The sequence below is a fragment of the Cryptotermes secundus genome, unplaced genomic scaffold, assembly GCF_002891405.2.
Source record: "Cryptotermes secundus unplaced genomic scaffold, Csec_1.0 scaffold297, whole genome shotgun sequence".
Taxonomy (NCBI): Eukaryota; Metazoa; Arthropoda; class Insecta; order Blattodea; family Kalotermitidae; genus Cryptotermes; species Cryptotermes secundus.
In genome coordinates, this window is record NW_019721762.1 from 109,069 (window position 1) to 122,665 (window position 13,597).

A 13,597-nucleotide genomic window follows, 5' to 3' on the forward strand; every position below is an offset into this window, starting at 1 on the left:
ATGACCAAGGAATAGGGGTTTGATTTCCAGCAACATCCAGACCAGCTACTTAGCATCCCATGCAATGGATACAGGGGATCTACCACCAAGAGCAAAGGGGCAGGTGTGCGAAACTGACCACTTACCTTCATTTAGTGCCATGGTTAAGAATAGTGGAAACATACCTCCATTTCTCCAGGAATATATATTTAAGAATGCCACCGTAGATAAACAGTTTCATTACTTCAACAGTTTATTTTTAGAAAACTCCAGGTAAGGAATGGGACTTGTCACTAGTAGTAAATGAAATATTAAATATAAATTGTTTACTGGTAATGTCGATTCTAATTAAAAGACAGGAAAGAAGATTATGTGTCTTAACCATAAAGCATTCCAGCACAGACGTAAAAAATGTCCAAACAATTACACAATCACCATAATGGAGATTATCTGCTGTCTCAGCTAAAGCACAGCTTTTCCTCTATGTACAACACTGCCACATTTCCTGCCATCATCTGCAGTCACAGTGAAAACGCAATAACTTTATGCACTGCAGTTTAAGCATCTGTATTGCATGAGATGATGAAAATTTTTCCCTTTGGCTCAGATATAATCTTCACAATTTTAAACAGATTCTGGCTCACAGCATAATTTTTCTCTGGACATACAGAACGCTACAAGCTGTATATTTTCTCTGAGTTCTTCTTTCATATGTGGACTACTTTGATAGATTTCATTGTTTAAATATATCAACAAAAAGAAATCACACTGAGGAATATCAGGAGAATGAGATGCCCATAAACCATGACTTACAACTTTTTCACCAAACACTGTTCAAAATTTGTATGGAATATTTAGCAAATATGTGCAGCTGCAGAATCCTATTGGAAATGTCCATAAGAATTCTTCATCTGTACTGCCTGAAAAATGACTACAGTATCCACCTAACTTACTGTCACATTTCATGGGTGTGACTACAGATAGTGGTTTTGGATTGGAGATTGGGTTTATTGGCCACTTACAGGTCATGACTACAAATAACTATAACACTATCGCTATTTCCACACTTCAAAATCATGCTACAGCCACATTAAGTCTTTTCCAGTCTGCAGTGTCTTCACTAGACGTTTCCTGGTAATGGCTTCTAACAATGGCTGTTCCTCTACTGCCATGCTCAAGTCCTCTCTGAATGGCAGCACCCTTCCAACTGAACTCTTCTTGCTTTAGTTGTCCTCCTTATAACATCTTTGCATGGGCTGAGTAAAAAACACCATTTAGGACAGTACCTCTCCATATCCGTTGCTGCAGAAACCTGTTTGCCAAGCCACTGCCTAGAAATGGCTCAACATGCTACAATAAGTCTAAACTTGGGATCAAGATTACTCCCGTGAACTCACTGAAGACACCAGTTATAGACACAGAGCCTAGCTACTATGTTATGAGGCTGCAGTAATATTGTTCTGACGTTTGTGATCCCCCTTAATATTCCTATTTCTAGCACAAGGTGCTTAAGAGACTTACAAGTCAAATGTTCAAACCAAGCTCCATTTTTGGCCAGCTCTGTTTACTATCTGTTAACACAAATTGCTAATACACATATATGTACCACCAAAACAATCTTGCATACTGCTGCTGTTAATTATATACAGTATCACAGCTACATAGGAGCTGGGATAGCGTAGTCAGTATAGTGACTGGCTATGGGCTGGGTGACCCAGGGGTCAGAGTTGAAGTCCTGGTAGGTTCAAAAATTATCTCTTCTCCACGTTGTACAGACCGGCTCTGGGGCCCACCCAGCCTCCTATCCAATGGGTACCGGGGACTCTTTCCCTGGGGTAAAGCGGCAGGGGCGTGAAGCTGACCACTCTCCTCCAGCTAGTGCTGAGCTCAAGAAAATGTGGATCTATACATCCCCTCCCCCATACGTCCTCATGGCATGGTGCTTAATTAAGCACAGGGACAACTTTTACCTTTTTTACCACAGCCACATTATTTTACCTTGCTGATCATCAGGCTACAATACGTTCATTCTAGTGAAACTACTTATATTGTAAATATTAGCCAATATGTTAGTATCCTGATAACAATGGTGCATATAATGTGTATCAACTGAAGCAGCATCAATATGAAGCACAAATATAATGTTTCATACACCAGATGTTTTAGTGTATTTACAAGGTTCTGAACAGAACTTACATGTGAAACTGCAAGAAAATTTCTTCTCAATTTCCTCTATTTCTCTTAATGTGCTTAAACATATATAACATGTATAAACACCCAATACTCTAGTGCAAACTTACCCAGTTCCACACAAAGGAAATCTAGCACAAGCCACATGTTAACACCATAATAGAATACCCACGTTCTCTCATCACTTTCATTGACTCATCACCATAGGTCAAAAATGATGCAGTTACCATCCATAGCAGAAAAGCTGTACTTTAGCTCAGCCCACAAATAATCTCATTGTACTGCATCAGTATTAGTGAACCACATACACACATCAGGTTTTCTCCAAGTTGTGCCCAGTGCTACACCAGATTATGTAATACTTAACAGTTACCTTTGAAGTACAATAGAAATTATGAGCTTGTGCATTATTCTATTATATACAAACAAGTCCTTCAATAGCCAAACAGAACTTCTGGATAATTCCTGAAATTTACTGTACATCAACGTATGCATGACATAAAACATGAATTACAATCTACACAAAATGTTATAAAAGCATATTCAAATTTTCATACTATCTAAAATATGAGCACATTCCCTAAGTATTTCCTTTATAGAACTATCAATTTTAAAGCCTGATAATACATAAGGGTAGTTATGGAAACTTTACCCCTAACAGAAACTGCTAGTTCAGCACTACCACTTCCATCAACTCCCATGTGGAAGCGAGCTATTTCATTCACAGGGATTAGCTCAAGGTTCCTCAATGTCAGAGACACTCGACTTGTGTCAGAAACAGAACACACAAATGGACAACCTGAAAAAGAAAAAATGCACTACTCAACATAAATTGTAAATTGTGTCTGCTGTATCTGTAAAAATATTCAACTTACTGTATTCATGCAACAATAAGAGGTTTAATTATTTTAGTTTAAAATAACGCATCATCTGATATCCACATATTTAAAAAATCATAAAATCTTAAATGTAATTACATAAATTTTGGGAAGTTACAATGGTTAAAAATTGCAAATTTTCATTCAGGATAATTAATGTGGATGGTCACAGCATTGCTAGGTAACTGGCCATTAAACATCTCGTGACTGTGTAAGATTTGAGGCTTTCATGGCGGTGTNGTGACTGAATGCACACAAGGCAACAACAGAAGTACGGCATTTTCTATGCAGTCAGCACCATGACCAGTGCTGTGCAACATCGTGGTAAACACTCCTCTGCAATAATAGAGGCTGTTTTCTATGTGGTTGGTGCAGAGGCTATGTAACGGCAGTTAGTTACCTAGCAATGCTCTGTCTATCCACGTTACAATATTATTAAAATGTTTTAATATTAAATTTCAAAACATGTGTAAGTACCAACAAAGTTGTTTCAGAGTTATCATTTTCTGTTTATTTGAAAAGTACTTCAGGCATAACATTTCAAGAAAACCCATTTAGTGATGACGAAAGCAGTTTTCTGGGATTTGGCACCGTGTATATGTGGTGTTAACCGACGTTTCGGAGGAACGTATCGCCTCCATCTTCAGGGTAGAAGAAAAAATATAAGAAATCTGCAAGCGAAGAGACCGTGAGAACCGGTAAAAGCATAGTCACCGCCGTGAAAGCCTCAAATCTACCATTTAGTGATATTGAACTTTCATCATTTACAGACAGAGAGACAGAAATGATGGAATTTTTATTTCAAAATTCAAATATGAACCAAGTTCAGCCCATATAAATATCTGCCAGATGTTCACATTTCTTCATTCATTCATTCACTTTAAATTGTGCAGGCTAAATATAACTCAATATGCACATGCTGTTTTACAGGTTTTGTGCTGGAGAACAGGCAAGTGATAAGAGTAAATATTTAGTAAATAACAGTTGAGGTAACCTTTGTCGTAAAACTGAAATAACTAACCTGTAACAGTTTCTCCATTGAACTTTATATCAATGAGATGGGGTTTAGTCTGTTCTGGGGTAAAGCTGACTAAACATCTGCCACCTCCTACAACCTGAACATGATTTGGCACCTCTCCTTCATTGATTGAGATCTCGAGCTGCCCCTCCCCTGCCTGACTTGCATCAACTGGAAGGAAATTAATATATTATCTCAAAATAAGATATGACAAAACAACTAGGCCATTGGTCAATGAAAAAACACATACACTTGCTTTGGGCAAAAAAAATATTTAAAGGAAATGGTAGTAAAACATGAATGTGTCTGTAGGTTTGAACTGAACTTGCACAAGTTGTGCATAACATAATTATATAGTATGTGTAAAAAAAAAAAAATATTCAGTTCAGCTATTTGCTTTAGAGAGAAAATTTTCCATTCTGTATGTCAAAAGTAGGCAGTGTATTTACAGTTCCATCCCTTTCTGTCAGAATTGATGTCAAACAGGATGCTTGTATTCTTGGATTGTGACTTAACATTGTGTCAGCAACAGATCTGAGCTATCTTATCTGTTGTGTCTCCAATGTCCTTCTTCAAAAACTTCATTTTAGATCCAAATACCAAGGCAGATTTTGCTGTTATTTTATGGCCTCTTTAATTTGTCACACTAGTTAATACTCAATATTTGAACTCTTCACAGAGTTAAGGACTCCAATGTACACCCTTCAGCCCTTTCACTCATTATGTATATGTACTAAGTTCAGTTTTGCAACAAAACTTTATAAAAAATATAATGTTAACTCCAAAATGATCACACAAAAAAATTTATTGTTAATGAGAAGCTATCTTCTTGATTATCTACCGAACAGGAATTTCCATATTGGCAACACATGCAAGTATAAATAATAGACCCACTAACTACCCATGCAAAATATACATGAATAGTTGAAATTTCCAAGAAACCTGTGCACCTTACTTTTCAAGATTTTGTAGCTATGTGAAGATTTATTTCAAATTATAAAACATTTACAATACATTAATGAACTAATTTCATGCCTTCTTAATAAGAGTTCACCTGACTTTGCCACAAAAAGAATGATATTCCTGAAGAATAATAATGAAGGACAACTATAGCTGGTCTCTGGTCTATTACTTTCCATAACCTTGAAATTCCTGTTTCATGAACAGAAACTGCATGGTTATAAGCACTAACAGGATATCTAATATATACAAACGTGTATTTATAAAACCAGCTACCTATGAAAATGCCCAGAACAGGAAAATTGTAACACTCTAAGAAGTAAAAATATTTAAGAGAGCATTATCCTTGCATATATCATAAATCTGTCCTTGGCTATGTTCTGTTACCTCTAAACTGACACGGCTGCCCCACCACACCGCTTCCAACGTCTGTTACTCGAATGAGAGCACTGTTGTATACTTTTGCTACCAACGGACCAGCTGGAAGCTTCTGGCCAGCAACTGACACCTCCACTAAGTGGCTACCAACTTCTGTTGGTGTAAATTCCACTCGAAATTCTCCACCTTTCTCTTCCACCAGACGGGCTGTTACTGGCCGTTTAGATGGACCTAAAATTTAAAACTCAATATAACATTCCAGTTCCAATTATACAGGAATACATTGGCAGCAGTAAGTCACATTCTTCCTAGAAAGTAACCACACAAAGCAACATTTTTCATATAGGACGCATAAGATCAGTTTATATTCCAGGGTAACCAGGTAATAAGTGATGGCTTAAACAGTAGAGAAAATGTGGGAGCCTTGACGTCTCACAGCCCTATGGGCCTTCATGGCCTGTTACAGGAAGAACTTCACCTTTTTATGGACACAAAATAAGAGATCCTCAAGCACTGGAAATCTACATTTTATATTTAAAATTCCACAGTATGATGTAAAAGTTGATATTCATTGAGCCCTGAGTGTAAGGATGATTATGGGTCATGCATTTTATTCAGCATTAATTATGAGAAATTTGTACTGCGAGAGGACCAATAACCTTCATCCTATGATATTATCACCATGGTTGACCAAGTAGGAAATATGGCAAACCATGCAGTGAGCATGCCTAAAGGAAGCTCTGTACCATGGCACAATTACCAAATATACATCCTCTTTGTACTTGGTAAATCACACAATTTATCTTAAATCTATATGCTGGATAATGCTTCACCAGAAGTGGGATTTATCTTATGAAAATGGTTAAATAGGCAATTACTTATTAAGAGAACATTCTAAAGTTGCCACTTTTAGGTAAGAAGATAAAAAATGAACTTAAAAGTCAATTACTAATAAAAAACAGTGTAAGAAATCATTAAATTGTCATACTTATTATCTGAATATCAATGTCATCACGGCTGAATCCAAGGGCACTGAACTCAAACACTGCAGTGGTTCCAGCTCCCACTAAGCGAACTGCTTCACCCAAAACTGCCATCTTTGGGCCCGTCATCACTCCCACCTGCCACGGGCTACCTGCAATGAATAATATATAGTTCACATACTCTCCAAGTTAAGAAGAATTTATTGGATACCATACAAGACTTGACACTTTCACAGTGACTGAAAGTGATGTCATCACTTCCTGATCACAGAGACAGAGATCTTAAAAAATTAGGCTTCTGCTATGGATTGATGTTGTTGATCACCTTAGAAGATTTTATCACTTCATGGATATATTTCAGTGCTTAATTCTTCTACATGCTTAGAAATTTCAGGAAATAATCACAATCATAAACAATAAAACAGTCATAATTCATAGGACCAACATCTGATTACCAGAGGTCAATTTAAAAAAGACACTCAGTTGGTATAGTGACTAGGCTATGGGCTGAATGACAAAGGAATCAAGCTTTGATATCCAGCAGGAGTAAGAGATTTTTTTCTTCTCCATAATATCCAGAATAGCTCTGGGGCCCACCCAGCCTCCTTGACAGTGGGTACCAGAAGCTGTTTTGCCAGTGATAAAGCAGCCAGGCCATGAAGCTGATCACTCACCTCCATATAATGCAAAGCTTATGATTAGTGGAGATATACCTCCACTCCCATACACATCTTCATGGCGTGGTGTTTAATTAATTGGCTCAGAGATGATTTTATCTTTACTTTACTTTACATATGATGGAAAATTTCATAGCCTGTCACCTCCATTTTCAACCTATATAGTAGCAAAAATTAAAATATATTTCAACCAGAATTTCTGGGACGGTTATAGCATTCCAGTAATGTCTTTTTGAGATGAGGGAGGAGATGACCAACTGTCTCAGATTTTATGTATTTCATTCATTTCATCAGTAATCTGTCATACGACAGATGCTGCTGCTGACGCTGCTTCCGGCATCAGTTTTTGGTTTTTGGTGTCTCTCTTTGTCTGGTGCCTACCCTTTGACCTGTCTAGCAAGGGAGGCCCTGCCAGTAGCTACACTACCACTGGTATAGCTCTCAGGGTCCTTGGCATACTCAAATCCCCTCACTACGATAAGGTGGAGACACCGACGAGGGGATTTTATGTATAATGAATGTTAAATTAAATATGCAAGTTATCAACTGATTTATGCAGTATTTTTGCCTTTCCATTGAATTTAGTTATTTAACATCACCACACGATTTGTTTTGATTTCCTGCTGAACAATGTGGTTTGGGTTAATGTTCAAACACTTGCTCCACACTTGCAGGTACCCAGTTCAAAATTCCGTTGGGACTAACTATATACATAGTTTATTACAATTTTATCAATCCCTCCTGCCCTGTGCCAAGAAACTATAATAAAATATTCCATGATAATTTTTGTCGCTCATTCACAACAGCCAGGAGCTGGGATAGCATAGTCAGTATAGTAACTGGCTACAGTTCGAGTCCTGGTAACATCAAGAATTTCCTGTGCTCCACATTCTTCAGACAGGCTCTGGGGTCCACCCAATCTCCTATCCAATTGATACCGGGGGCTCTTTCCCCGGGGGTAAAGCGGCCGGGGCGTGAAGCTGACCACTAACTTCGAGCTAGTGCCAAGGTCAAGAAATCGTGGCTATATACATCCACCCCCCATGTCTTCATGGTGTAGTGCTTAATTAGTTAAGCACAGGGACAACTTTACCTTTTATTCATAATAGCCGTCATTGCTCTCGTTTGTATCCCTATTACATAGGCATGTTCCCACAATATGTTTTATACCAGTGGCACCCAAACTCGTTTAGTTCGTGGTGCACCTGAATGTCAGGTTGCTCTGCATAGCACAACAAAAAAATTTTTTTTTTATGCTGTCATTCGAACTCTGAATATTAGTAGCAGAAAATATGTCATGTTATATCACGCTCTGCTCCTTTCAGTAAATAATAACAGAACACTCATTATTAAATCACACCTAGCAGAGACAAAAGATAAATACGGAAATTTAATTTATATGATAAAATGCGAGAAATATGTAGAACTGAGAAAATTATATATATTAATTTCATTTTTCTGGGAAATTTGGAAAGGACCCTTACTCGACTTCGGTGGCGGAACACCTTGGCCTGCTCCGCCAGCGCATAGCTTTGGAACCTCTGTTTTCGATTATAGATTTCCAAGTATCTTTCTGTTTAAAATGCGATAATTGTAACCATGTAAGTAGCACACAAACTAATAGAAACAACGTTAGTGAAATTAAATCAACTGCCAACTGAAAATATCTCTAGTTTACGAAGGATATCAAGCTTATACGTACTTGTAAATTACCACGGTTTCAGATGCCATTTTTGGTATGCGTGTACATTGGTTACACCCCCGTATGTCTGTTTTGTACTTGACGGCTTAGTGACGTATGCACATATGGTATACCTATGCACCTTTCGAATACGTGTCCAAAATAATTAGCTTACACACAAAAACGAACTTTTGTATACTATCGATACTGACTTATACTTTACGTGGAGCAGCTTTCAATTTTGAAATAGCCTTGAGACAGTAAAATTCCTCCGCACATATCATCAATTGCCTCACCTGTATTTAACAAAAATTCGCAAAACTGTACCTGTCTATGCTTGGAACTTGGACTATACGCACAATGTTGACAAATATTTCACTAGACAGAACCCGAAAATACAATACACTTCCAACGTCACCAACATACCTACTCACAAGAATGAGAACTCTCGACAGTTTCAGAATACGTTTGTGACGTCACGCAGGGCATTGTAGCCAGACACTTCACATTCCAACAGCTTCAAGCACACCTAACCGCAACTAACTACGAACTGCAGACTACAGAAAGTCCGAGACGTTTGGGAGATACGGCAACAGCGGATATTAGTGAACGAGGCCGCAAGTAGGTAGAGAGAACCAACAGGTACAATCATATGAGAAAGTTTCGATCTTGCAATTGATTATATATTAATTCTATTCTATTCGAAAACACTACTCTTTACTTCGCAGACCGATGTGAATAAAAATTAAATTTGATGGCTATAACGGGAGTATTTCACTTGATAATAAAAAAGTTCCTTGGTGTGTTTACTGACCGAAGTTTCCTCACGTTGAGTGTACGTAAAAGAAATTGAAGAAAAGAAATCGGGACTCCACATTGCATAGAATGAATTTCCTTTCCACTCCTCAGTAAACTAAATGTGTGTATGTAATAATAAGAAATAATTTAGCAAAATCATGTCTTGTTCTGACGTTTAAATCTCCTCAGTGAATCTGTTCCGAAATACAGTAGTTCTTCCTAAGAAAGAGAACTGTGTATATTTATGGAACGAACTTCCAAAAGTCTGCCACACTTGGGGCCGTCGTGACTCACCACAATGCTAATAACAATTTGCGTTACTATTTCAGTGTCTAAAGAGACTTTATATTTTCAGCTTCAAACTGTCAAAAAATTAGTACATATGGTACATCTTCCAAAGGCGGGCTGTTCACAGTATTTGGATGTTGCTGGTTTCAATGGAAATGTAAAGTGACACAGCATTTAATACAACGATGGATGTTTGTTAAATGTATTTCACTGTGTTCGGAATATCTACTGCATATTAAGATGATACTGGCTAACACACAAATTTGAATGAACACTGAAAGCAGATGCTTCATTTCATGTGCTTTCGCAACCTTTCAGAACGCTCATTAAATTTGATACGTTCGACGGTCTGCCCGTACGAATGAAACAACCCAAGAACCGCTGGACAAATTTTCATGAAATTTCGTACCAAGAAGTTTTAATAAATAGTTGTCGACACATTCCAGTTTTTGCTAAAGCGGTTATTAATAATGAACACACTTTACGTGAAGACTAGCATGCGTTTCCGCACTTATCTCACTATATACAGAGTAATTCATAAGTCCCTCCTGAATACTATGCTCCCTAAGGGAATCACTCTGTAGATCAAATACGTAGCTAGAAGGGGTACTGAGATTATAAATTCTTGTCAGGGTTTCCGGGGTGACTCATGAATTACACTGTATTTATTAGAGCGAAAAAAAAAACATTAAGAACAGAAGTTTTGAGAGAAAAATAAAATTTTATAAACAACACACTTTAATATGCTCCCTAAGGTTTTCGAGATAATAAAACCAAATATGCCAGATGAGTGCTTTTACAAACTTAATTGTATACTCAGTAACAAATTCTGGCCCCCCGAATATAGTCATAGAGTACCGAAGTCTCTATACGATAATTAAACCAAGCTTACTTCCACCTGTAGAAATGCACGTTTAACTAATATAATTTATTATGCTGCCGAGGTATTTTATTCTCTGTCTTAACTGGCAAATCTACAAGAAATCAAACGTTTGAAATAGTTCGGAAAAAAACTCAGGAAAGAAGAAAAATAACGTCTTGACCGAGTTCAGACTGCGCTGAAATCAGGTTTGTTTTGTTCTCTTAATGTCGTTGTCTATTATAATATGAATTTTAAGCATATATTAAATAAGTATAATTTTCTTTTAGTGCGTGTAACAAAAGCGAGGCTTTTTTATTCATTCAGTGTAGGTCTATAACTTCAACTTCCAGCCAATTTGAATAAAAATAAACTAACAGTGAATAGTTGCGTATGAATTCAACGTGTGCTTGTTACAAGGAAATAGTTTATTACAGCCTTCTTTACTCAGTTTATCATCATCATCAGTAATCTGTCAAGACGACAGGTCCACAGTCTCTTCCAAAACAATTCCTCTATTTAATGCGATCTAGAGCTTTCTCCTTCAAATGACAGTATCCTCTTCTGTCCCCAAGGTCATCCAGCATCTTCTTACGTCTTCTTGTCACTTCTATCCGCCCCTCTATCTTTCCTTCGATAACTTCTTTTAGAAGGCAGTTTCTACGCAGAAACGCAGAAACTCAGTTTATATACGAGTAAAATAAGGGATGTCTTCAATACGTCTTGCGGTTTTCAAAACGCGTAAATGAAGGGTATATTTAAATTTTAGAGGCAGTAACAGAGCGAATGCACCAGAAATAATACGCTCCGCATATACGATGTATTTCCAAACGGTTAAAAGCACCAAACCAGGTCTTACGGTCTCGACCATTATACCGGTTCAGGAAGGTGATCATATTGTTACACTCGACCTTGTAGTAAGAAGGTTAGTAGGCTAATGTGAGCATCAGTCAAGACAATTTCTTAAGTGTATGAAGTCAATGACCGAAAGTGAGATAGCGTGTAAAGTCCATGGGTATTCTTCACGTTAATGGGCCGCCGTATATTTTGTGTATGATATGTACCTGAATCACATAATGATCTGTAATTATAGGGAGAGTAATGGAACTTGCTTAGCAGTTGAAACAATTTAATAATAATAAAATTCATTACATTGTACCATGTAGGCCCGTAGCTGGACAACGACTGCGAGATATAGAAATATATGACAGCCAGTACTAAATAACGGCTTTTTAAACAAGCGTGTGTACACGGGAACAATTGGATACAGCAACAAAGGAACGATGTTTTCTGTGCGGTACGTCCCGAGATGTTATAATAAGGATATGTCTAGGAAAACTCCACGAGAGGCCACCCGTGTGGAGGCGGGGTCGAATACCTCCACCGTGACCCTGCGAGTCGTAGGAGGCGACGAAAAGGGAAGTCTCAAATCTGAGACAATAAAATATGGTCGCGAGTCTCAAGGGACTCGGATCCGAGATAGACTGCGCTGGCAAGGCCAGCAGCATAAATAAAAGACAGACCCGTCCTCTCGTCAGAAAGGGCGCTCCTCAAAAACAAGACCGTAAATGTCAAACAGTAATAAATATCTGGTCATGAACCCCAGATGGGGCTCGACACCAAGACTTACTGACTGACTGGCCGTCAGTTGCAATGTGACTTTGGCTTTGAAAACTCCACCCCCGTGTGGAGGCGGGGTCGAATACCTCCACCGTGACCCTGCGAGTCGTAGGAGGCGACGAAAAGGGAAGTCTCAAATCTGAGACAATAAAATATGGTCGCGAGTCTCAAGGGACTCGGATCCGAGATAGACTGCGCTGGCAAGGCCAGCAGCATAAATAAAAGACAGACCCGTCCTCTCGTCAGAAAGGGCGCTCCTCAAAAACAAGACCGTAAATGTCAAACAGTAATAAATATCTGGTCATGAACCCCAGATGGGGCTCGACACCAAGACTTACTGACTGACTGGCCGTCAGTTGCAATGTGACTTTGGCTTTGAAAACTCCACCCCCGTGTGGAGGCGGGGTCGAATACCTCCACCGTGACCCTGCGAGTCGTAGGAGGCGACGAAAAGGGAAGTCTCAAATCTGAGACAGTAAAATATGGTCTCGAGTCCCAAGGGACTCAGTCCCGAGAAAGATTGCACTGGCAAGGGCCAGCAGCATATACAAAAGGCAGACCCGTCCTCTCGTCAGAGACGGCACCCCACAAAAACAAGACCGTAAATGCCAAACAGTAATAAATATCTGGTCATGAGCCCCAGATGGGACTCGACATCAAGACTTATTGACTGACTGACTGTCAGTCGCAATATGACTTGGACTTGGACATTGGTCATCGCCGTGTGGACGCGTGGTCGAATACCTCCACCGTGATCCTGCGAGCCATAGGAGGAGACGAAAAGGGAAGTCTCAAATCTGAGACATTAAAATATGGTCGTGAGTCCCAAGGGACTCAGACTGAAGAAACCTGCTTTGGCAAGGGCCAGCAGCGTATAGAAAAGACAGGCCCATCTTCCCGTCAGAGAGGGCCCCCCATAAAAACAAGATCGTAACTGTCAAACAGTAATAAAGAAGCTGATAGCTGAGACCAGGCACATTTCGGTAACCCAGAATACGGGGAACGTCCGCCGTTGAAAGCCACTACCGAGCAACGGCTAGTGAAGACGTTACTGTGGACATTAATGTGTGTGTGTGTGGATAACAGTGAATTGAAAAGTGTAATCACGCACTGTATCAAACAGTCCAGTAAATCTGATTACCAACCCAAACCCCGTCTATAATCACTCGTACACGCTACAACTGGTGTCAGAAGTTGGATGCCGTATAAGAAAGGAGGAAGATGGGTAAATCTGCGTCTCAACCCCTCTGGTGCGATGCGACGACTGTTTGTAGGCGCCCCTCGACTG

General features: G+C 39.0%; 1 protein-coding gene across 3 annotated transcripts in view; it reads right to left on the bottom strand.

Annotated features, from left to right (window-relative positions):
* The window catches only part of LOC111875639 (filamin-C), a 146,843-nt gene that overhangs the window by 51,206 nt on the left and 82,040 nt on the right, over window positions 1-13,597 (bottom strand). For all 3 annotated transcript variants that reach the window (XM_023872035.2, XM_023872034.2, XM_023872033.2), the window contains 4 exons: window positions 6,392-6,538; window positions 5,413-5,634; window positions 4,069-4,236; window positions 2,822-2,968 (listed from right to left, as the gene is read on the bottom strand). In XM_023872035.2, the coding sequence (XP_023727803.1) occupies window positions 2,822-2,968; window positions 4,069-4,236; window positions 5,413-5,634; window positions 6,392-6,538 (684 nt within the window). The remainder of the gene's footprint in view (window positions 1-2,821; window positions 2,969-4,068; window positions 4,237-5,412; window positions 5,635-6,391; window positions 6,539-13,597) is intronic.